This window comes from Ursus maritimus, unplaced genomic scaffold (assembly GCF_017311325.1).
Source record: "Ursus maritimus isolate PB19 unplaced genomic scaffold, ASM1731132v1 scaffold_9, whole genome shotgun sequence".
Taxonomy (NCBI): Eukaryota; Metazoa; Chordata; class Mammalia; order Carnivora; family Ursidae; genus Ursus; species Ursus maritimus.
This window is the reverse complement of record NW_024427107.1, coordinates 71,097,475-71,121,974: the sequence shown is the minus strand read 5'-3', so window position 1 is coordinate 71,121,974 and position 24,500 is coordinate 71,097,475. Positions and strand designations below refer to the sequence as shown.

General features: G+C 48.4%; 1 protein-coding gene across 1 annotated transcript in view; it reads left to right on the top strand.

Annotated features, from left to right (window-relative positions):
* KCNQ3 (potassium voltage-gated channel subfamily Q member 3) overlaps nt 1-24,500 on the top strand; it is a 286,185-nt gene that overhangs the window by 257,353 nt on the left and 4,332 nt on the right. Inside the window, exons 9-12 of the mRNA XM_040626033.1 lie at nt 3,265-3,291; nt 18,162-18,364; nt 19,204-19,306; nt 21,866-21,997. Coding sequence (XP_040481967.1) covers nt 3,265-3,291; nt 18,162-18,364; nt 19,204-19,306; nt 21,866-21,997 — 465 coding nt within the window. The remainder of the gene's footprint in view (nt 1-3,264; nt 3,292-18,161; nt 18,365-19,203; nt 19,307-21,865; nt 21,998-24,500) is intronic.

The following is a 24,500-nucleotide window of genomic DNA, read 5'->3' as shown; positions in this document are numbered from 1 at the left end:
TTCACTTAGCACGTTTAAGGCTAACGGTGATGGATGATGGTGGTGGATACTTTTTATTTTTCTTTTGTTACTACTTAAAATTATAAACTCATTGTTTCTGAATTGTAAAGAAATTCAGAGAGCTGTCAGTCCAAACCCAACTTAGTAAGAGAAGGAACTGAGGTGTCTAGGGGTTCAGGAACTTGCTCAAGGCCACACAGCATGTTGGGCATGGTTGAGACCCAGCCCAGATCCTCTGATTTCTTGACCAGTGGAGACTGTGTACACTTAGGACAAATAGGCAGTGGGAGTCTGAGAAGACACAGGGAGAGCCTCAGGGGTTGGTAGATTGTACGTTCTTACGTGCAAGCACATATGAGGGCAGGCATTTAAGACCATCTGTTGCTCTCCATCAACAGGGAATGTGCCTACCACTTGGTTCCCTAAATATGGTAGAATGATCTAAGGCACATGTGTGCTGTCTGGTATGGTGCACTAGCCAGATGTGGTTTTGGAGCCTCTGGCTGTTACTAGTGCTGCTGAGGAATTACATTTTAGATTGTATTGAATTTTAACTTAGTCATATGTAACTAGTGGCTACCATATTGGACAAGCATTAGGTATTAGAACTGAAATGGAGACAAGACTTAGGCCCAAGAAGTAGAAGTTACTTGACCAAGAAGACCCAGTTCATTGTTTGTATAACCAGAACTTTCGCCTTTTATGACCAGCATCAAGATTATTGGAGGGCTCAGCAATGGAAAAAGCAGTGGGCATATGTAGCAATCCTTCCCCATGGCCAAGTAACATGGATCTGCTTTCATAGATGCTGTCTCGTTTCTTCCTTAGAATGCCCTGGAAGAGAAGAAGAAGGGGTAACTCCATTTTCGTAACCCAAATATTACCAGTGAAGAGTCAGAGTATCAGTGAAACTAATTAGCTCGCCTAAAGTCACCCTTCTACTAAGTGATGGAACAAAGATGAGAACCCAGGTCTTAGGCCAAAGCCCACTGTAACTCTGGGAAGATGAGAACCCAGGTCTTAGGCCAAAGCCCACTGTAACTCTGGGAAGAAAAGGTTTTTTAGGGAGAAAATTGGGTAAAATTAAGATGAGACAAGGGTTACTGGGATAATCATACCCATTTCTGAAGATTCTTGTCATGAAGGTCAAATTGATAGAATGTGTGGAAGCACCTGTCACAGTGCCTGGTCCAGGCAGGTGTTCAGTCCCTGCTGGTTGAATCTCGCTGGGAGGCAGTCCTGGTGTTAGAGCAGGAAAGAAAGACACTAAGCACCCGAATGTAGTCTGGGAAACCACCGTTCGTGATAACAGGGCTGAAACCCTCTGTCTGGAATGTAGTTACAAATCTTTTATGAACCTCTCTTATGGGCGAGGCACTGTGTTTGGCACTGGGGACATAACAGTGAACAGAAAGGGGTCAACTCTGCTGGTCCTGTGACAAGGGTGACCGAGCCGTGGACAGGGAAGTGCGCCCTGGATGTCTGTCTCTCGGAGTTTGTTGGAGCTTTGCTGCAGCAGTCTCAGCGGGGCAGTGGGCATAGAAGCCAGCTTGCAAGGACCAAAGAGTGATGTGGAACTGAGCACGTGGGGACAGCAAGTGCAGGTGCCAGCTGGAGTGGAATGTGGGGCCAGGGATCTTGCCTTGACCAAAAGGGTCTAGTAGGGAGGGATCAATGGGGATGCAGTGGGGAGGGGAGAGACTGGAGAAGAGAGCAGTGCAGAGGGAAGGGTTCTGAAGCATGAGTGGAGGAGCGGCGTCAGGGGCGTAGACCCTGCATCTGTGTGTGCAGAAGGGAAGCAGAATGGGCAGGGCCAAGTGTTTGAGGTTACCGACTTGGTGGCGGAACACGGGGCAGATCTCTCTCCGTGAGAAGTGAGTCAAGGTCAGAGCCTGGGAGGGAAGGGAGAGGTGGGGAGTGTGGTGATAGAGAAGGCATGGAACCCTTGTCTTGGAGAGTGAGAAAGGAAATGGGTGGGGAGGCTCTATCTCTTTAACACTGCTCCCCATGGTGCCCCTGTGCAGGTCCTGCCCTCGCCCAACCCCCACCTTTTCCCTCTCCTCTCAGTGCTTTCCCTACTTCCAGAGTCAGACACCCAGAGAATTCTAGAAAAGCGGAGTGTTTTCTGTGCACATGCTACAGGTAGAGAGATGAGCCCAGAGGATGTGTGACCCCTCCAAGGCCACCTGGGATTAGAGATGGAGCTGACCCATGAGCTGGAACCCCCCCCCCAGCTGGTCCCTCTGCTTCTCTACCATGATGCCTCGCACCCCATTTCTCCTACCCCCAGATCCCAGGGACAGGCCACTCGTGCAGCATTTATTGTGCATTTCCCATGTGCCAGGGTACAGGATGCTCAGATTTCAGAGCCGAAAACAACAGAAGCCCTGCGCCAAGCAGCTCAGAGACCATCATATGATTGTACAACTGTGTGATCAGAATCCAGTCCCACGTGTGAAGAGATTAGCTCAGCCTAGACCCTGGGGATTTGGATAACAAACTCCAGGAGGGGCCCCTCCAGCTGGAACTTAAAGGAAGAGCAACACCGTTCCGGGCAGAACCTGGGCAAAGGCTCAGTGTCTGGAATGTGTGCATACCACTTGTGGTTAGGAAGGTGGGCTCTGGAGCCAGATCACCTGGGTTCGAATCCTGACTCTGCTACTTCCTAACTGTGAAACCTTGAGCAACATTCTTAACCTCTCTGTGCCTCAGTTTTGTCATCAGGAAAATGGGAACAATAATACTCCTTCCCTCATAGAGTTGTTATGAGGATTAAGTGAGTTAATCCATCAAAAGAACCGAAAATAGTATCTGCCTAATAATTATTGCTCAATAAATATTAGCGAAGATGGGGATGACGTCAACTATGATAACGTGGTGACAGAGTGACAGGGGGTGTGGCACTAAGTGATGAACTTTCTGATTTCCTGATCTGTCCCCGCTACTAAACGAATCCCTTGAGCCCCGCATGAGGCCCGGGCCAGAGCAGGTGCTCTGTGGGTGCCATTCTGTGGGTGAGTAAATGAATGAATGGCTGGGAAGAACCCTGAGAACTTAGAGCCAAGCCTTTGCGGTGGGGCCTGGGGTCTGGCTGGAGAAAGTCGGCTCATTCACTGGTTCCCCTGCGGACTCACCATCTCCCCCTAGAGCTCCACTGCGCGCCTTCATTTCATCAAGAGATGTTTTGGGGCCCATTGTGGGAGAGGCGAAGCTGTTCATGCAATTTATACTTTCTTTATGGTTTTCTTTCTCATCCCCTCTTAGGAAAGACCAGCTGGAGGCAGCAGCCAGGTATGTGTCTGATCATGAATTCCCTTCTTCTCACCACCATGTCGGGACAGAGGGGCCAGTTCTGTATGGCTTGGGGACCCTGGGTGCAAGCTGGTCACGAGCTCGAGTTTGGGGCTCACTGCTGTTGCTGACCGCCATATTCCTCTGCCATTTTCATGTGAATTTACACAAGGACAACTCAGTTGTGATCATAGCTACAGCCACTGGGTGAGGAGGATGGGGTTCTGTGCCTGGAAGCCTTACATATGTTGTCTCACTTGGTCCTCAAAGCCACAGTGTAAGACCGTCCCTAGTACCCCCATTTGTAGACTGAGATTGAGGCTCTGAGTTCTGAGTTATCCCCCTTGCGTCACACAGCTACCAAGTGACAAGACCAAAATTCCAACTCCAGCCTGAATATGAAGACCACGTTATTTCCATTATGTATTGCTTCCTTTGCTTCTCGGGTTCGCAGATGACTGCTCAAAAAGTGAATTGAGATGATCGTTCATGATCCCTCGTAAACCCCAGCTCACCCCAGGCTGCTGCAGAGGTGGGGGAGGCTTCTGGCTCCTGAGCACTTCTGTGTCCCTCCCTTCTCTCTCCCTCTCAAGAAGATGTCACCATATCAGGGAGATTACGGCCCCTACTCAAGATTATAAAGAAAAACCATCTCTCACCAACATCAGTTTATTTATATATTTATAATTATAAACCTAGATGTAATTTAATCTCTTATGTTGAGAAACGCCTTGTGAGGTCTTGCAGTCTGTCTCCTGGACACTAGGCTCAACTGCTGTCCTTCTAGAGCTGACGGAATTCGGGTGGAGGGGGTGGCACATTATAGGGGCCACATTATAGGGGAACCACTTTGGACAGTGGCCTTTGGGAGGCTGGGTCCAATCCTCTTGAACGGGGTCCATGATGCCCCATCCCATCTGTAATCCCTCTCGGAAGAAACAGTCGCAGACACACCAGTTAACCCACACGCGGAAGCAGAGTTCAGACGTTCTGCTTCCTCCGTGTGTGTCTTCAGATGGATGGAGCGTTTCTTGCCTGGACCCAGTTTGCACTGTAGGGGCGGCACTTGGGGCTAGCATAGAGGGAGGCCGAATGACTGACAATGACAACATCAGGGGACATTTGTCATCAAAGAACCTGCAGCAGCTTACAGAGGCAGAGCGGGAAGACCCCTCAGATAGCCTCCCCCAGAGACACCTGTCGAAACCAACGTGCTGTTCGTAGAAGAGGGCAGATTCACCCCAAACCCAGAGCCCGTGAGCCCAGGGTTACACAGACTAAGTCTCTAAGACTCCCAGAGGGGTACGTTGTCCTCTCCTTCTCTCGTGACCCACAGGGTCTTCAAACATGCAGGTGATGACACTGTAATCTCATCTACTTGAGAGCCTTTTCTATGCAGACATGAACAAAATTCAGCCCAGCCGGAATATTTGTGCAAAATACCACGTGTGCACAGGATCGTGCGCTCCCGGCTTACCTGGAGCCTGGGGAGAGGCATTCTGAGGCTTTGCTCCTCCAGTTTCCAGAAAGGGGCTGTCCAGAATGTCAGCAATTTCCTCATGCCCCTCTCAAGAACGCTCTGCTCTGCCCGGGGTGCAGAGGGAAAGCACGTTTCATGATTTCTCAGGGTCAGAGTTGCCAGCGATTTGCTGGCTCATCCTTCCCCGGGAGGAAGAACAAGGTCCGTTACATAAGCCACATGGCCTCCCTCGTCCAGGCTCTGGTGCGGTATTTTGGGTTTGTACAGCAAACAGGTTGGCTGATGGATTGGCAGGTGAGATACCAGGTGTGATTTTAGCGGCAAAGCCAGGAGGCGGGGCGTGAGACCTGGAGAACATTCTGGGGGAACCATCGACAGGCATCATCAGTTCCTTTAGCCAGGAGGGCAGGGAGCAAGGCTAGAGAACGATGAGCAGCGTACACGGGCGTTAGGTGAACCCTTGCAGATGGACATTTTACACCTTTGTATTAACTTCTTCAACAGGCTGCCAGCTAACTGGTGTTTCGGTCTTACTTGCGATTTTTTCTAAATAGCCAGAATCAGATTGGAGTTCATCTCACTGACCCCTCCAAGCGTAGGCGGTCCACACCTCTGTTCATGTGTCGGACTGAGGAAAGTGGTCTATTCTCTGTGACTTGACATATCTCGGTTCTCTGATGGGGTAAGAAAAAGAAATTTTGTCAGCTTATTGGCAAGAGCTCAAGCCCATCGTTGTTGTTAAAGCTGTGGCTTGGCCTCACGCACCCCTAAAGGTCAATAGAGAGATGAGCTGCTTTAGTGCCGAGGACAGGGCTGTGTTGACGCTTTGGGGAACTTAGGCCCCGCTGACTTCCTACGGTGGCTGGGAGGTGGGCTTTTGTCATCTTCTGCTTCTCCGGATCTGTGGTTCTGAGGCTAATCAGAAGGGACAGAGCCAGCTTCTCTTGTGCACTTACTAGGACCCGAGTGCTTTTCCTAGGTCGTCTTAATTCTTCTAAAGGCAGAGGCAACCGACATACACACCCTCATCCGTTCTTACCCCTCATGGTGCCCTGGGGTAGGACTCAGCACTTCCCTGTAAAGCCTTTGTTCTGTGTATAGTCAAAACTTTAAGTTCTCTCTTCCTCTCTAGACCATGAGCTAACACTGGGCCTGAAGTATAGGGTGAACCCCCCAAATATTTGCTAACTTAATGAAGGAGGTTCTCTACCATCACTTGACTTGTGTGAAATTGAGCTCAAGCATTTAGTTAACTTACACCTTCGCCAAGCACAGAAGTTGCCAAGGTGGGGATTTCAAGTTTGGGTCGGTCTGACTGAACCGGATCATATCAGGCTGAGTCCCCCTGCAGCATGGGTGATTACCATGTCCTCCTTGTCCCCAGGGGTAGAGAGTGAGCTCGGTTAGTCTGAAGACCCATGAACTTGGCTCTTGTTCTCTCTCGGCCAGGAACTCTCAGATCACATCTTCATACAGCTCATGCTTTCACTTCGTTCGAAACTCTGCCTAAGGTCACCTCCCGAGAGAGACCGTCTCTGACCCTCTGCCTGCACCCCATCAGTCTCTGTGCCCTTGATCCTACTTCATTTTCATTGTTAGCATTGATGATTATCTGACACGTTATGTATTTGTTTCTCGTTGCCTTCCGTACTAGGTAGAATGCCTCCGAGGGGCGGTTTTGTCCACTGTGTTATGTCCAGAACCTAAAACAGTGCTTTGGAACACAGCCTGACACCGGGTTAGCTTTCAGTAGATAGTAACCTACTAACAAAGTGGGTGGGCATGTGGATGGACGGATGGATGGACGGATGGATGGATGGATGGATGGATGGATGGTTGGATGGAGGGACAAACTCTCATTCTACAAGTGTCATAAACCCAACTTAAACTACCTTGGACTAAGAAAGATGTAATGGCTCTCATAGCCACCCATCAGGGTGAGATCCCCAGGAAACAAGGAACGGGATTTGTCTAGGATTTCTCTTTTCCTCTCTCGTCTCTACTCTCCTTCCCGATTTCATTCTCTCACTGACTTTCTGCATACACATGAAGGTGTGGAGGCAAGCATCCCGTGATCACGTATTTTTCCTTCCTTCCCTATCTGTCCTTCACCCAACACCAGTTTGGGAAACTCCAGGGAAGCACTTAGATGGGCCCAATTTGGGTCACATGCTCATGCCTTGGACAATGTGTATGGCTCAGAGAGTAAGAGGCCACGACCAGCCACACTCTAGGTCCTGTGTCCACCTGTTAGAGTGAGCGGTGTGCGTTCAAGACGCCATGAGGCCCCCATTAGAATCACTTGGTTGAAGTTGGAGGAATCAGTTCCCCAGTGGAATAGGGTCCTTTCCCCCAGAGAACAGGGGATGGAAACAGAGTAGACAAAAATGACAGCTGCCCATGACAGGCATAAATCCCAGCTGAAATTTTTCAAATGCCTAAAAATGTTGCATTAAAGAACATCAACACTAACCCTACTGAGGCTCATCTAATCCATAGATTATACCAGCAAAGACTGATAGTTTATGGAAGCGACGTCATTTTAAACCTCCTTCGCCACTCTTCAGTAGACGTGCAGCAGGGCCGATAATTAGAGGCATTTGTTTGAGAGGAAATAGTGTTTTTGTGCATTTTCAAAACAGGTAACCGTGTTGACAGTAACGGCTTGCTTGAGCCATATTGTTTACTTTGTATTTTCAAACAATTCCATCTTAACGGCAGCATCCGGGACTCTTCTGTTCTGTATCTATCTTGGGAGAGAGGAGATATTCATCCCAGGCTGCTTCTTTATCTCCGATCTCATTGCTACGTCCTCCCCTTCACAAAGCACTCCCCTTTAGTGGGAGATCATTCTCTGGGTCAAAAAATTTATGTATAATAACAATAATTTATAAAGAATACTTCCTGTTTGCCAGGTATAATTCTAAACACATCTAGCCATCATAGCCGCCTTAATGGGGAAGATACTACTTTGAACCCCTATTTTACAGATGAGAAAACTGAGGTTCAGAGAGCTAAGTGATTTGCACAGGATCCTGCAGCTAGACAGTGGTGAGAACAAAAGTTGATCTGATTGGGTTAGCACCATGGTGTGTGGGTCCAGCCACCGTGCTGGTCGTCATAGTTGTCGGGGACAGTTAGGTAACTACAGTCAGTCGCCGTGGGCGTCCCCTTTTGCTTGTTTGGTTTTCTTCTGCATCTCCTTGGCTCCCTGTAGCTGGAGTCCCTGCCATGAGAGGAGGCTGTGCGGAGGCAGGGAAAGGCACAGAGCCAGGATCTGTGCAGAGTGAAGGAGCATTTGGTCAGACACTGTAATTCACACTTTACCTTCTCCCTGTGACACTGGCCACCTGAAATTGATCTCACAGGGTGACGGATGATGTTGGCAATAAGTCTCCTTCCGTGCCCTGGAATCGACGCCTGTTAAGGGTGTGCAGGAATTTAGAGATTAATCCAATCCCCCAATTTTACTGATGAGAAAATTGTTGCCCAGAGCAAAATAAGAGTGTTGGACACAATTCTATAGCTATTAATGTTCTGTCCTGCCAGGCAGACCCTGCAACACTGGTCCAGCCTGCAGAGTAGCTGAGATGTAGGGGTAGGATTTGGACCAATTTGGTTTAGCTTCACGGTGATGGATCCCCAACAGGTCCTGAGAGCTTAGTCTCAATTTTTCTTTTGGAATATGGGGGACACCTATTTATAGCACCCCCTTCCCTCCGAATTATGAGCTAACTGAGAAATAGGAGTCAGAAACAGATCAAAATATAGGCCATATTTGCTGCGTAAGGCAGGATTGGCTCTGGGAGCACCAGTGAGTATCCTAACACTTCCCACCAAGTTTGGCCCTTAGACCAGCACATGAAGCAGACACTCACTCTCCCCGCCAGATACCTGGGGCCATGGCTTGTCTGAGCCTTTGGGACACTGAGAGCCAGAGACAGGCCATGTGTGTCCTTGAAGACAGAACCGACCTTTAATATGGAAGCTCGCCCAATCAAGAAGATGGGTCCATAGAACATGTTAATCAGATAATTCACCTCCTTCCACGGGGAGAAGCCAGTAGAGGGCTGGGGGTTTCTTCTCAATTCTTCTAGGAGTATGGAAATTCCATTTTATGACTTTGCAAGAATATGAAAAAAGATGGTCCTCCCTACCCTTCATGAAGCCTCCCGTCGACTCAGGACACACCATTCCTTAGCACTCAAAACTGTGTCACAGCTCTCCGGCGTGGTTCCATCAGTCCGAAAAGAGTACTCAGTGAACCCACTATGCCCTCGTTGTGTGCTGCCTTAGTTTCCCCAGGACTGCCATCACACATTACCACAAACTGGGTGACTCCAATCAACAGAAGTTCACTCTCTCACCATTCTGGAGGCTGGACATCTGAAATCAAGATGTCAGAGCCGTATCCCTCCAATGGCTGTAGGGAAGAACCCTTCCTTGCCTCCTCCTGGCTTCTGGTGGTTGTGGGTAATCCTTGGCATTCCTTGGCCTCGTGGACCCATCGCTCCATTATCTGCCTCTATTTGCAGATATTTGTCTTTCCTCTTCTTCCCTCTGTGTGAGTCTGTGTCTCTGTACCCAAACCTCCCTCTCCTTTCTCTTATGAAGGCACCAGTCATTGCACTAAGAGCTCACCCTATTCCAGTATGCGCACATCTCAACTTGATTACATCCACAAAGCCTCTATTCCCAAATAAGGTCACATTTATAGCTCTCAGGTCAGGGCTTGAGCATATCTTTTGGGAAACACGTTTCAACCTTCCACATTTGCCAAAGGCAAGCACGATTGGTTTGCATATGTGGTGGGAAGCTGTCTGAGCAGGTCCAGGGGACATGACTATGAGAGAAACATTTATAAGGTTTCCATTTCAGCATCTGCTACACAGATGAAGACCCAGGGACTCAGCAAGGTGAAAGAACGCACACAAATCTCCTCCCAAACCGCACAAATAGTATTGGACCCTACATCTACCTGGCTCCCACCGGAACTGTGGTCCTCTCTCCTCTTTAACCAGGGACTAAAAATAACCAGGTGGTGGAATTAGGAGGTAGTCATAGCAACAAGAGCTGAGAACAGACTCCAGAAGTAGACCATTAGACCTCAATGCATGGCTGCCCTATTACTAGCTGAGTTCTTGGGCAACTCAAGCAGCCTCTCATGTCCTCATGTTCTCATCTGTGAAGTGGGGATGGCAATAGGAACAACCTTCTAGGCTGCTTGGAATGATACCCGTGGCCCGGTACAAAGTGCATTCTCACTAGAGGTTAGTGCTGGGCCACTGATATGTTCTTCATACATGCGATTTGGATTCACGGAGAAAATAATTCTTCTAGGAGAGCAGTGGAGAGTAGTGCATTGTTCCTCACTCACATTAGTGTGTGAGTCTGTGTGTCCTCTGAGCACTGGCTATAAATGGCCTGGAATCATGCTCCCAGATTCCCAGATTCGCTGGATCAGAGGAATTTCAAGTAAGCCATTGGCTCAGCTACCTTTGCGAACGTGTCCGGAGAAAAGAGGACCAGATTAACACATCAGGGTTATTTCCAAGTCATGAAGCTGTTTCTGTAGCCCAGCAGCCAGTCCAGTCACGATCCTGCCTCCTCATCCCTGCTTTATCTGCCCCCGTCTTTCCTCAACCCAGACAGTCCCTTAGAAACCAGCACTTACCTGGCCTAGCCTCATGGCTAGAAGGTGGAGGTCGGACTCGGGGAGCACTAAGCCACTTCAGGACCTGTGTGCTATGAGCCTGTGGCCGCATCAGCAGAACTGGGCCCATGTTATGTTGCTGCATTAGACACTAAGAGTTATGGGTCACTTTTAAGAATTTTGACTGCATGCTCTTGGACACATTGCCAAACCTCCGTGCCTCCGTTTCCCCATCAATATAATAGTTACGGTGAGAGTACCTACCTCCCGGGCCTGTTGTAAGAATTAGATGCTTAGAATAGAGCCTTACCCATGACAAGTACTACACAGGGTTTCCTTTAATCATGATCACTATTATTATCCTGATTGGCACCCACACTTCTAGGCTTTTCTACAAAAGCCTAGTCGCCAGTCTTTTCTACATAGCGCAGGTCCGGCTTAGGAGTCACATCAACATAGGTTTGAATCCTAGCTTTGCGAGACTTTTCTCTTCCCTCTCACCCTCCCTCCTTCTTTCCTTCCTTCCTTTCTTTAAGGGCCCTGGAGATTCCCAGAAAATAGGACCTCATAGTCTGGTGGGGAGGCGGATGTGTCGATGGAAGAAGAACAGTGCAGTGTGGAGGGTGCTGGTATGGAAATGTTACTGACACAGGGGTAGAGAGAACAAAGAAAGAAGGGAACTCTGAGTTCTGCCTGTAGCCGGAGATCAGGAAAGGATGCACAGAGGCACTTTGCTTTAGTCTGTCAAGGACTGAGTAGCTTTTCACTGGGCTAAGGGATGGAGTAAGACCCTAATTTTGTCACTTCCTCCTTCATGCTTTCAGCCTTCAAACTAACAAACACTGCGTGCCTAGGCCTTCAAACTAACAAACACTGCGTGCCTAGGCCCTAATTTTGTCACTTCCTCCTTCATGCTTTCAGCCTTCAAACTAACAAACACTCTCCACAGGCCACCTCTTTCTATCTGAGAAATCCCTAGGAATGCCAGTGCAATAAAGAATAGCATGCAGATGTCCCAAGGAAAATGCACAAAACGCCTAAATCAATTCTTCATTTCTGGATAGGGAAATTTATTTCGTAGCTAGAAACAAAGGATATGAGTGATTTGATTCTCCCAGCTCTACTGCGAACAATGTGAGAGCCTAGAGAAATCATGATTGTCTTCCTCAACATTGATGCCATTAATGGAGGGCCTGTCAAGTTCCGGTCCCTGACACCTGCTGTATCTTCGCTGTCATCTAATCCCCAGTTAAGGTTTCCTACTTGATTAAAAAGAAACAGAGTTAAGACAGCAATTTGCATGCATAGTCTTTTCTCAGAGAGAAAAAATAGGACACCAAAGCCTCAAAGGTTTGGCACATGGATGATGACAGGTTGACAGGTGTTTTGTTTTTTGAGTTTTTCTGGTTGTTTGTTTTCTTTCTCTCTTTGCCTTCTCGGTCTTTTTTGGGGCAGACTGTGGTGCTAAAGGAGGCTTCTAAAAGAGGATCGCATGTCTTGTGTAAGGCCCCACCCTTTCCATCTGGAAATATTGAAGGATGAAAGCATGAAGGAGAGAAGGGACAAACTTAAGGCTTTAGCCCCTGGAGGTGGGATTGGCTGCTCTGTGCTGATCACTCAGTCTGTGCTGATGGGGCTCTCACAACGAATAACACAAGACAGGTTGACCTCTTCTTCCAAAAGACTCTTCTCTTGGCTGCAGTGACCCTGTACTCTTGGTGTGTTCACCATCCATCCATCCCTCATCCATCCATCCATCCATCCGTCCATCCATCCATCCGTCCATCCTCTTATCCAATTATTTGTGAAGACCCTTCTGTGTCCAGAAACCATTGTAGGGATTGTAGCTACAGAGAAGAAAGACAAGGTCCACACAAGTATACTTAACAGGATGCCTCTTGGTCTTCCTTCCTAACACCCACTCATTTGTGCCATTAGAAACCGAGCAGTGCCGCCTTACCCATCTCTTTCCCTCACGACCCGCATGGAGTCCATCGGGGAAGACTCTGGTGATTCTACTCCAACGTATAAGTCAAAGTCTAGTCTGCTCCCACCATGACCACCCTGGTCCAGACCACCGGTATGTCTTCCTTGGAAAACTTCAGGGACTTCTCATCGGTCTTTTTGGTCCGCCTTCCCCTCCAATCCACGACCAAGCAGCCACTATGTTCTATTTTATTTTTAATTTTTGATTGTAGTATGATATACATAACAAAAAAATCGTCAGCTTAACCCCTTTCGAGTATATAGTGTTAATATATATGCAAGTATATATTCAAGTTCAAGTGTATATTTACATTATTGTGCAGCTAATCTCCAGAACTCCTTCATCTTGTAAAACTGAAACTCCGTGCCCATTAAAAACAACTCCTCATTTTCTGCTCCCCCCAGCCCCTGGCAACCACCATTCTACTTCCTGTCTCTATGAATTTGACTACCCCAGTGACCTCATATAAGCGGAATCATATACTATTTGTCTTTTCGTTACTAGCTTATTTCACTTTACATGATGTTTTCAAGATGAATTGCAGCATGTGTCCAAATTTCCTTCCTTTTGAAGGCTGAGTAATATTCCACCATGTGGATGGACCATATTTTGTTTATCCATTCATTCTTTAATGAACTTTGGAGTTGTTTCCACCTTCTGGCATTGGGACTAGCAATGCTGTGAACATGGGTGTTCTTTTTAAAATGCAAAGTTGGTGTGCTCTCCCCTTCTTAAAAGTCTTAGTGTCCTCCAGGTGCCCTTAAAATCAAACAGAAATTTCTATTTTCTATTCTTAATTCTAAATCCTAATTCTAGAATCCCTGATGATCTGGGCTCTGACCTCACCTTGTGCCACTCTGCCCTTAACGGTCTGGTCATGTGTCCCCCTTCTGTTACACAAATGCAGTGCTCACGCCCCTTGCACCCAAGTGTGATTCTTCTGCCCAGGGAATGTGCACCCCTTTTCTTTGAGGTCTGGCTTCTTCTCACCCATTAGGTCTTAGCTTCCCCATCCGGACCACCATCATTTTGATCCCTGGCTATGGAGACTGGCCGCTTAATTGGTCTTCCCATCTACCCAAGAGGCCTTTCCTTACCACTCCACCAAAGTCAACCTCCTGTTACACTCCATGATTGCACTTTCTTTGCTTCCTGGTTCGATTTCTGCTAATCTATGCATCTGTTTGCTTATTGTATGTCTTCCCGACCTCATCGTAAGCTCACTGGAGGCTGAAAACCATGTCTATTTCCGTCACTACTATATCCTCAGCAGTCACCAAGAGCCTAGCATTTACATGGTGTAGAACACGTTCTTGTTGAATAAATAAATAGCCTCAGCTTGACTTTACAGGTGGAAAAACCTAAATCAGAAGGAGCTAATGACTTAAAGTTGAAACGTTAACTGCAGAGCAGAGGTTTGAATGCAGGTGTCTTACTTCAAAATCTAGTCTTTCCACCACACGGCACTCCCTCTTTCAGCTGAGGTTGGATGCATTTTATTTACAGAAGATCACATATTGTATTCCTTCATTCATTCAACATCCAGATAATGCTTTCAGTGCTTACAACATGCCAGGTGCTGCGTTAGATGCCGGATAATTGACCAAAGTATGGTTTGCAGACAAATAGCTTACCTTTTAGTTTCTTGGACTCAACAACATGGGCATTTGGCGTGGGATCATTCTTCGCTGTCAGGGGCTTTCCTGTGTGTTGGTAGGATGTCTACCAGCATCTCTGGCCCTGACTCACCAGAGGCCAAAAGCACTTGCCAAGTTATGTCAATCAGACTGACTCCAGACTTTGCCAGATGTCCACTGGCAAAGTTGTCTCTTTTGAGAACAAATGCTTTGATGTGAGAGAGTCCCTAGTAAGTCGAAGATTTCATTATGGTGGCCAAGTGCCCATGGTGACAAAAGGTCTGCAGAATGTACAATGAATGGGTAAGTAATTAGATTGTGAAGGGAAGTGAGCCTTGGGGCTGATGCTTGGACCAAGTTTTAGATGAAAAGTCAGAGTCATTTAGATAAAAGAAGGGGCGAAGGTTTTCCTGGGTACAGGTCATGGCATATGCAATGGTGCGGAAGGGTGAGTGTCAGGGAACTGAGTAGAGTTGAGCGTGGCTGGAGTGACCCAAGGCGGGAGTCCAGGGCAAAGGCTGTCTCTGCCAGGCCAAATTTTACTTCTTGATTTTACTTTCCTGTCTCCAGTCTATTTCCAGTTTTACAATTCACATTTGAAAATTGTTTGTCCGCACTTGATAAATCAGGGGCCCTGGCTACCAAAAAAAAATCAGATGTCAGCCCAAGGAAGGCTTTGCTTGCAAGACCTGTAGAACCCTCCAAGCACAAGACCTCAGTGATGTGCTAGAAATCCACATGGAGAAGGGCAGAAATGGGATTGGGTTTCAGGAGTGAACTTTGTCTGACATCTGATTATCCTCTGGGGTCTTGGATTTCGAGCATCACAATTAAGAAGTAAGCTGATCACCCGCTTTGCTGGAGGAAGAATTCCATAAGCCTCTTAGGTGTGATGGCTGGGAGTAATTCAGATCTGAGGTTTCTGACTTGTGCCTGACGTCTCTGGGTTCCTAACACCCTTGGAATCTCTCTCTCATAAACCGTCCTCTGTGACCACGGCGTGTCGTGTAAACATAGCCGAAGCAATTCAGACTCTTCGAGTTTGCAATGAAGCACTGAAATGCCAAACAGGCAAATCCTAAATCCCAGCACAGATAGAACCAAGAGGGCCCTGTCATTAACTTCCTAACTCCCCAGGCGGTTATGCTGAGATTTGCAGTCAGGACAGAGCGGCTGCTGTTACTTTTGTCTTGCTTAGTTGATCTGAAATTAAGCTCCACATAGACTTATATCCTGCTGAGGTCAAGTTCAGTGACAATGGTGAGTGTGTGAGACCGGCATCAGGAAGCACTGTAAAATAATATATAAATCCCCAGAACTTATCTCAGTTCATTTAAATTAAAAAAAAAAAACTTATTTTGTGGCTCAGGAAATTTTATCCATCCTTTACACACATGCCGCTAGCCCTCTCCTGCTTCTGCGGGAAGAGGATTATTAACCAAGATAATGGTGACAGCCGGCATTTACTGAAGGCTTCTCCAATCCTCGTTCCAGAAGTGGGCTAAGCGCTTTCCACGCATTCCCTCATTTAACTCTCAGAGAGCCCTGAGCGCAGTGAGGGCTGACATCACTGTGCGTGTGAGGAGCTGGGGCCAGAGAGAGTGACTTCTGTGTCCTGGGTCACGTGTTCCTCAGGACCTTACCCCTCAGGGCTGGGATTGCCCCAAAGGTCATGATTTTCACGGCCACCCTGAACTTGGGGATGTGCTGGGGAAGGGCGGGTCGGGGGCTCAAAGATAACCAGGCAGAGTCTTTGCTTTGCTGGGATTGCACGTTCCAGTGGGGGGGGGGACTGGGGTGGGGAGCAGACATGGAAACATACGGTCTACACACGGTGTGTGAGTGTGACAGAGAAAACTGCAGCATGTCTTTGGAAGACATGGGCAGCCCCTGATTTCTGGGGGCGGGGGGAGGGGTGCTCAGGCCGTTGTAAAGGTCGAGAGCGATGAGGTGGGCTGAGAAGGCAGGGCTCATGGCAGCTGGAGAGCTGGGCGTGCAGGTGGGAGCTCGGGGCCGGCAGAGGCTTGGTGCACATGGAAGGACACAACCTCTGGGCGATCTAGCAAGACACAGGAGGTAGGGGCCAAGAAGAAGCAGACCTGAGGAGAGACTGTCCTAAAGTCCCCTTTCTACTGAACTCACGCGTAGGAAAGCCTTCTTTCTGTTCAGTCGACTTCCTGCCTTGTGCAGGACTTCAAGCCCACGGACCCTGATACAGTTCTCTGTCCTAGCAGTCGTTCTTCTAGAACTGGTCGGGAAAGCCACTCTGAAAATGTTGTCTTTGGCACAGGGAGGATAAAGCCATCGGAGTACTAGAGTTTTCCGGAATGTACTCTGGGCAGGTTATTCGTGTAACGATGCTGGGTGGGAGAGAACAGTTCAGAGGGAGCCAGGAGTAATGCCTGCGCAGCCACACGTTCATTCCCTTAGTTATTAACCACATACGTCCTAGTGCCTTCTCTGTGCCAGGCCGAGGCAGGGAACGTTGCAGATGTTATCATGTGTAATGTCTGCACGCCTCTACACAGCAGGTGCTTTAGGCCCACTGACCGTTCAGGCCCCGGTGCTCAGAGAGCGTGGGGGCACCTGCTCTGCAGGGGGAGGGTTCCACCCCCCTCCGCGGCTCCAGCCCGCGCGACCTCCCCACTGCACCTCGCCACAGAGGCGCCAGCAGCTTCTGGCAGGAAGCACGTGGCTGCGATCACCCGACACGCTCCTTAGAAAGACTAAATCAGCTCGGGCCAATGCAGAGCTGCTTCCACAGCCCATATTCATCAGCTCACCCGTTCATTCCACAAGCACGTGGTGCACTACTATGTGCCAAGCCCTGTGTGAGGTAACGAGAGGAAGCCACTGAGTCGAGAGTGTCTCGATGTATGAAAACTAGCCGCGTGGCTTTTCTCTGGTATGTTCCATCCAAAGAGGGCCTTGTTCCTCATGCCCCAGGCTTGAGAAATAGAGGGAAGAAGTTAATATTTATCGAACACCTATTGTGTGCCAGGCTTTATGCCAAATCCTTGGCAAACATCATCTCCTTGCAACCGGGCGAAGTGGAGAGTGGGCCCCCCTATTTTAAAGATGAGGGACCTGCGGCTCAGAAAGTACATGGATTTGCCCAAGGTCACCTGCATGGCCAGGGGTGGACCGGGACACAAATTCTGTGCCAGGGCTACTTTATGTTGGACTTACCAGCATTTTTTTGTGCCAAGAACACTTTTGGCCGTGTGATGAAGCCCAGGGACCCTTTCTCAGAATCACAATCTCGAATTCACACGTAAAACGCCTAAGCTTACAAAAGAAAGTGATTGTATTGATAACTATCAAAACATTGAAACATTTGAGATGCAGTTGTACGTGGGCTTCTCCGTGATGGATTTAAAGACCTGTGGCCAGTCAGAATACTACCATCACTTGGAAACAGCTATGAGCACAGCAATCCCCGGAGATAACGGGATCTAAAATGCCTTGTGATTTCTGTTGTGGAAGACACAGGATAAGACTGGGGCTTGAGGGTGTTACTAGGGTTTATTACCTACATTCGTCATTGAAAGTTATGCTAATTTCCGTTAGAAGTTAGTCAAGTGAAGAGGCAATGTTTTTCCCATCCAAGCTCAGGGACCGCCTCCCTCCAAGTTCAATCCATGGCCCCTATCTATCCATAGACATCCGGGTTAGGGTGCCTGCTTTCTGTAATTTATGTCATTCGAGTCTGTTCGAGGAACATTTGAAAGGCTTCTTCTGTAAGAGCTGCTCCCTGGGCACCATGGAGTGGTACAAAGGAAGTTATTGAGGAGACGGGACAGGGGAAGGCAGGAAGCCCGGCCACCTGCCATTGGGAGCTAGGCATCCGATGTCCTCTCTGCCATTTGAGCTCCATGTAAGCATTGGAGAAAAGACAAGTGCAGAGAGGTTAAGAAACGTGCCCACTGTGTCCTAGCTGGTAAACCGCCGAGCCCTGTCCCAGTCCAAGCTGCTAAATCAGCTTTAGTACTGAGGGCACGCCTCCCCTGGTCACATGCGGAGGTCAATGTGTGAGTCTTTATGGAGAGGGACGGGTAATTACGAAAGCCTGCACTCAAGGAGGAAAATTGTTCACTTTTGCTTATTTTGTAGCCAAAAGCTGGGTCTCTTGGATCGGGTTCGCCTTTCTAATCCTCGTGGTAGCAATACTAAAGGAAAGCTATTTACCCCTCTGAATGTAGATGCCATAGAAGAAAGTCCTTCTAAAGAACCAAAGCCTGTGGGCTTAAACAATAAAGAACGTTTCCGCACCGCCTTCCGCATGAAAGCCTACGCTTTCTGGCAGAGCTCCGAAGGTGAGACCTTTCTCGTCCCTCGCTCTGTCCCCTCCACTTCTCCCTGCCCCCCCTCGCCTCCCCACCCTCCCTCCCTGATAGAAGACCTGCCCCATCTGTAGAGCAGCCCATTCCCACCTTCCTGAACCAACTTCGTGCTTCATCCCATGCACCTGTGGCTGGGGACCCCTGCAATGCTCCCCACAGCGTGGGGAGTGGGGGGCTCCCGAGTTAGCTGTTCTCCGGGCCGGGATCGCCACACTCGTCTGTGCAGACGCCTCCGGGAAGCCTTGGCTCACGGTCTTGTCTCGTAAGGGTGGTCGCATGGAAGTGCACTGCCTTGGAGGTCAACTTGAAGGACAAAGAGGGCCAGGTGCAGAGGGATCTGGAGACCCAGGGGCCTCAGCACCCCTAGGAGGCAGTGGGAGCAATACCTCCGTGTGTCCCTTTTACTTGTGACAAAGGAGGACAGGCAGGGCTCAGAACGTGACCCCACAAGGTCACCAGAGTAGTGACTGACAGCAGGAATCTGGACTCGGGTGTCTGATAACACCACCCACGTGGATGCCCTTTGCTGCCTCTGAGAGGTCACTCAGGAACCCCAAAACTCACATCCCTGCCTTGCTAGCCTTCTCCCCCGTCAACAGTCCTGGACTGTGGGCACCTCTAACTCATGTCTGGAGAATAGGAGGACCTGCTAAGAAGGCCTGAACGGCGTCACAACTAAAGAACACCATATTGTTTCACAAAGTGGGAGCAAAGACTCTGGAGGTTGAGCCTCGAAGGCTCTGACCGAATGGAGTCCCCAAGCCTTTCCAAGTGCTATGGCCTACTGTTTGATATGTGTGTCTCCCTCCCAGATGCTGGGACAGGTGATCCCATGGCGGAAGACAGGGCCTACGGGAATGACTTCCTCATCGAAGAAATGATCCCCACCCTGAAGGCCGCCATCCGAGCCGTCAGGTGAGGCCCCCTCCTCCCCACTGAGGGCCAGACCCCAGTTCAGCTCCCACAGGATATTGGCGTTGGGAAGGTGGGTGGAAGCCCCGTCAGGTAACTCGTGAGTCAGGTCCCAGAGTATGGCAATACTAGAACGTGTAGCTGCCTGAAGAAAAATGACTTCTACGTTAGCAAGGCATCATGGGTAGCTCTTGTTCCCTGGTTTATGAAAATGCTCCCACAGGCTCCTGACAGCATTTCCGATTGTCATGCTCTTGTCTGGCATTGGCCACCATTTGTTTTACAGGTCTGGGAGTGAAGGGAATATTGACGTGGAGTTTTCTTCCTTTATACCTCTTACCCATAATAGATCTTATATGTCTCCATCCACCTAGCTCTTTTCAACTTAGCATTTTCAACAACATAGTTATAGGATTGTGCGTGTGTCTGTCAGATGAGACGATAATCTACCCTGGCTATTTTTGTTTTGCTTCAGAATTCCACAGGAAAATAAAAATAGGCTTAACAGGAAACTTGGATCAGAAGATGGGCTTATAAGCACTCTACAGCAGTGGCGGTGAATTCTAGAAACTAAGCTGGATTCTCCAAGAACTAGTTGTGACATTTTCAGCAAGATTCCTAGGCTAATCGATCAGGGAAGCACAAGAGGGTTATAATATGTGAGCCTCAGCAGAGCCGTTGACCTGGTTTCTCATGACACCACCCGTGCAATGTGACAGAACTACGGTGGGATGAAGCATTACTGCTTAGATTCGTAACTGCTTCAAAGATCTGATTCAAAGAAATAGCGAATGTGAGGGGCGCCTGGGTGGCTCAGTCGGTTAGGTGTCCGACTCTTGATTTTGGCTCAGGTTGTGATCTCAGGGTCCTGGGATCGAGCCCCTCATTGGGCTCCATGCTCAGCAGGGAGTCTGCTTGAGGTTCTCTCTCTCCCTCTCCCTCTGCCCCTCCCCCTGTTTGTGCACACACTCTCTCTCTCCCCTCCCCCCTCAAATAATAAGTATATAAAATCTTAAAAAAAAAAAAAAGAAAAAAGAAAAGACCAGTGAATGAATCTGTGCCAACTTGGAGAGAGGTCTGTGTTGTGACGATCTATGGTCTGGCTTCTGCCTTATTCTTTTTATTTATTATTTATTTTTATTTTTTATTTTTTTTAAAGATTTTATTTATTTGACAGAGATAGAGACAGCCAGCGAGAGAGGGAACACAAGCAGGGGGAGTGGGAGAGGAAGAAGCAGGCTCATAGCAGAGGAGCCTGATGTGGGGCTCGATCCCATAACGCTGGGATCACGCCCTGCGCCGAAGGCAGACGTTCAACCGCTGTGCCACCCAGGCGCCCCTGCCTTGTTCTTTTTAGAATTTTTTTATTGATGCCTTAGTTCAGGGGTTGGCGAACTTTTTCTGTAAAGAGCCAGATAGTAAGTATTTCAGGCTTTGTGGTCCACAGGTGTCTGTTCAAGTACTCAGCTCTGACTCTGCGGTACAAAAGCAGCCCTAGCCGGTACATACATGAATGGGGGTGGGCGTGTTCCAACTTTACTTTCAAAAACAGGCAGTAGGCCTGATTCGGCCTGTGAGCCGCCCCCTGCTGACACCTGCCTTAGACAGAGCTGCAGCAAGGGCAGGCTTAGAAAATGGCACCCAGTTGGAAAGGATGGCACCTGAATTAGATGGCATAATCAATAAGCCAGAATAGTGTTGAGAAGCTGGACCTGGGTGATGACAAATGAAATGAACTCTGAATACACTACAAAAATTGACCCTCACGAGTAGGAGAAGGGAGGGCCTGAGGTAGGCCATGTTTCCCAGCGCTGGCCTATGATTGGAGGGTTTAACTGATACCATGCTTGGGGGGGGGGTTGACCCCATGATGGGCTTTTCAAGGAACATTAGCCATCTGGGGTGCCTTTATTGATTCCCAGGATGATGGAGGGGAGGCTTTGGTATCTACGAGTTCTGGGTGCTCCTCTTTCCTAAGAAGCTGAGAAAACTCAGGGAACTGAAGCTAGTTTCTCTTTTCTAGGCACTCATGAGGCAAATAATTAAAGAGGCTGTTGAGGAAGAACTATGTCAGCTGTCCTCAAAGAGAAAGCAGTGTGGCACAGTGATTAAGGGCATGGGCCTTGTCGGCATACAAACCCGGGTTTGAGGACAGCTCTGACATTATTAGCCAGGTGGCCCTGGGAAGATGCTGGAGCTCTCTGGACCACAGTCTTATCATCTACGAGCTGATCTATCAGCAGGTTGTTCATAAAGCACTTAGCTCTGTGTCTAACCTGCAATGAATGCCCAATAAGTGTTAGCTTTTATTGTTACTATGATTTCATTATTATTCAAATGATTGAAGAGAGATAGTCACGAAGAAGAGGCACTAGCCAGACTAACTCTGTGTGGCTCAAAGGGGTGGAACCAGAACCATGAGTTGGAACGTCTCGTGCCTTGCCCCACCAAGTCATTTTCTTTTTGGTTCTTTTCTTTCCCTGCCCCTGAGTGTGCTAGGCTTGAATTACAGTTTCCTTTACTCTCTACTCATGAAGCACATGTCTCTACTTCACCTTGCAGAATTCTACAATTCCGTCTCTATAAAAAAAAATTTAAGGAGACTTTGAGGCCTTACGACGTGAAGGATGTGATTGAGCAGTATTCTGCAGGACATCTCGACATGCTTTCCAGGATAAAGTACCTTCAGACCAGGTAAGATAGTTGCATCTGGAGGAACTCTGCTCTCCTGACCGTGAAGGAGCCAAAGCCGGATGAACCTAGCTAGAGCTCAGGGCGAAAGCCGTTCAGAAATGGTCCAGAATGCTGGGGAGAAACTTTAAGAACAAAAACATTCATCGTGCATTGTGGATGTGAAGGCCAACAAGCACCGAACAGGCTGTGAAGAAGCTCTATGACTTTGACCTTAGCCAAGGTCAACACTCCGATCAGTCCTCATGGAGAAAAGGCATATGACTGACCAGCCCCGACTCTGATGCTTTGGATGTTGCCACCCAGAGTGAGATGATTATCAACTGAGTCCCAATGTCCAATTCTAAATATAAATTTTTCCCCGTATTAAAAAGTATTTTCATCAGGTATTGTTTATAATAGTGAAAATAATGGAAGCAGCATCAATGCCAACTGGTAAGTGTCACCATTTTTGCGGAGCACCTGGGTGCTCTACGTACGTATGTCTAATCCCTCATAACCTCACGCAGCACTGCATTGTGGATGGCCTCTTACAGACCATGAAACCCAAGCTCAAGGGGCAGTGAACTTACCCAAAATTAATCAGTGGAAGAGCTGGAAGTCACACCAGATCCAACTGGCTGCACAACTCCTGTTCCGTCCAACACACCATGTTCCACTTCAATTATATTAAATAGCGATTAAGAAAAAAAAATGTTCCTACTCTCATTAAAAAGTTACGCAACCATCAAATGACATTTAAAAAATGTATATAATGAGGGGCACTGGGTGGCTCAGTCGGTTCAGCGTCCCACTCTTGATTTTGGCTCAGGTCATGATCTCAGGGTCGCGGGATTGAGCCTGCGTCAGGCTCTGAGCATGGAGCCTGCTTCAGATGCTCTCCCTCTCCCTCTGCCCCTCCTCCACTCCCCCCACTCACACCCTCTGTCTCTAAAAAAAAGTGCATACAATGAGATAAAAAATTATGCAATCAGTGAATACATATAATATGATTACTAATAATAGTCAGACGTATATATACACGCTTACACCTGTGCATGTCCATATACTTAAATGTATACAAATGATTATGTTCCTGTATAGTCTCTGCATCGATCTTGGGAGGTTAATAATATATACATATGGTATGGTTACAAAAACTATGCCCATATGTTTACTTAGAAATATACACACGCACTGCCCTATAGGGAACCTGCACAAACGGAGGGATGGCAGTGGTGATCCTGAAGTGATGAGTCCACGTGTGATTTTTTTTTCCACTTTTTAAATTTATCAAATCTTTAATGAATTGTAAAAATTTCCTTTTAAAACAAAAAAAACATTAAAAAAAAACCCAAAGGGCAATATGAGGTCAAGACATAGGACTGACCTCAGGAAACCAGAGCCCTACGTGGGGCTCGTCCTCTGGCCTGTGTGAGATTTCAAGTGGACACAAGTCCCGTCAAGTCCCGTCTGGACCTCGGTTTCCTCCTCTGCACCATGTTGCCGGGCCGAGGTGTCCTGCAGAGTGAACAGGACCATTGGGATGAAAGAGTAGGAAGTGAGCCATGATGTTGGGTTGGGGGAACGCTTATTTGTGATCTGGACTTACCCCTAAATGGAATATTGACTGCAGCCGGGCATAGCGGCAGGCATACAGTCGGTACTCCATGCCTGCGTCACAACAGGATGTGCGAATGAGTTCTGAGCTGAACACGCTGTTACAGAGGCACATATGGCTCTGTCCGAGGTGAAGGGAGCGTGATGTCTAGGACATACCGATCAAAAATATTGGCCCATCTTAATGCCCGCAGAGTGGACCTTCCTGCAGTCATTGCTTTCGGTATGTATTAGGCACATGCATTTCGAAGAGTCACCGCTGGAGGCTGACCACCTGATAGCTGACTGCGTATCCCCAGCCACGCTGATAGGGCGGTGGGCCCGAGAGGAAGGAAGGGCGACTGAGGATATGGTGGTGTCCATGGGGAAGCCGCCCGGTCTGCAGAGAAGCCGAGTGATCCTTGGCTACTTTTGAGCACGCGGTCTTAGCAGGCCTGAGCCTGCAAGGAGCCTTCAGGGTTGCTCCCACACCCCGCCCCAGCCCCGCGGGGCAGTGGGGGCGTCTGTCTGCGGTTGTGCTCAGCGCCAAATGGACGGGGGGAGCTGGCACCACATGCAGAAAAGGAAGCAAGGTGCAGGAGCGGGTGCGAGGCCGCCCCCCAGTGGCCAGGAAGCCTGAAGAGCCGCAGAGATCCGCACAGCTGCGAACAAAGCCTAGGGTTTTACAAGAAAACTCTCTAATCAGATGTTTGGGGAAAGAATACAAATGCTGAAAGACCAGATAGGCTTCCACATGGCATTTCCTATGAGAACCAACAAGATGTGATCCTCACTCTGTCTCTGGTTTAGCTGCTTCTCTCCCCTGGGTTGGGGAGATATGCTCGCTACTACTGCACAAAAGTAATAATAATAATATATGGCGATTATAAATTATCTCTCCTTCACTCCCTCTTTCTCCCTCCTCCCC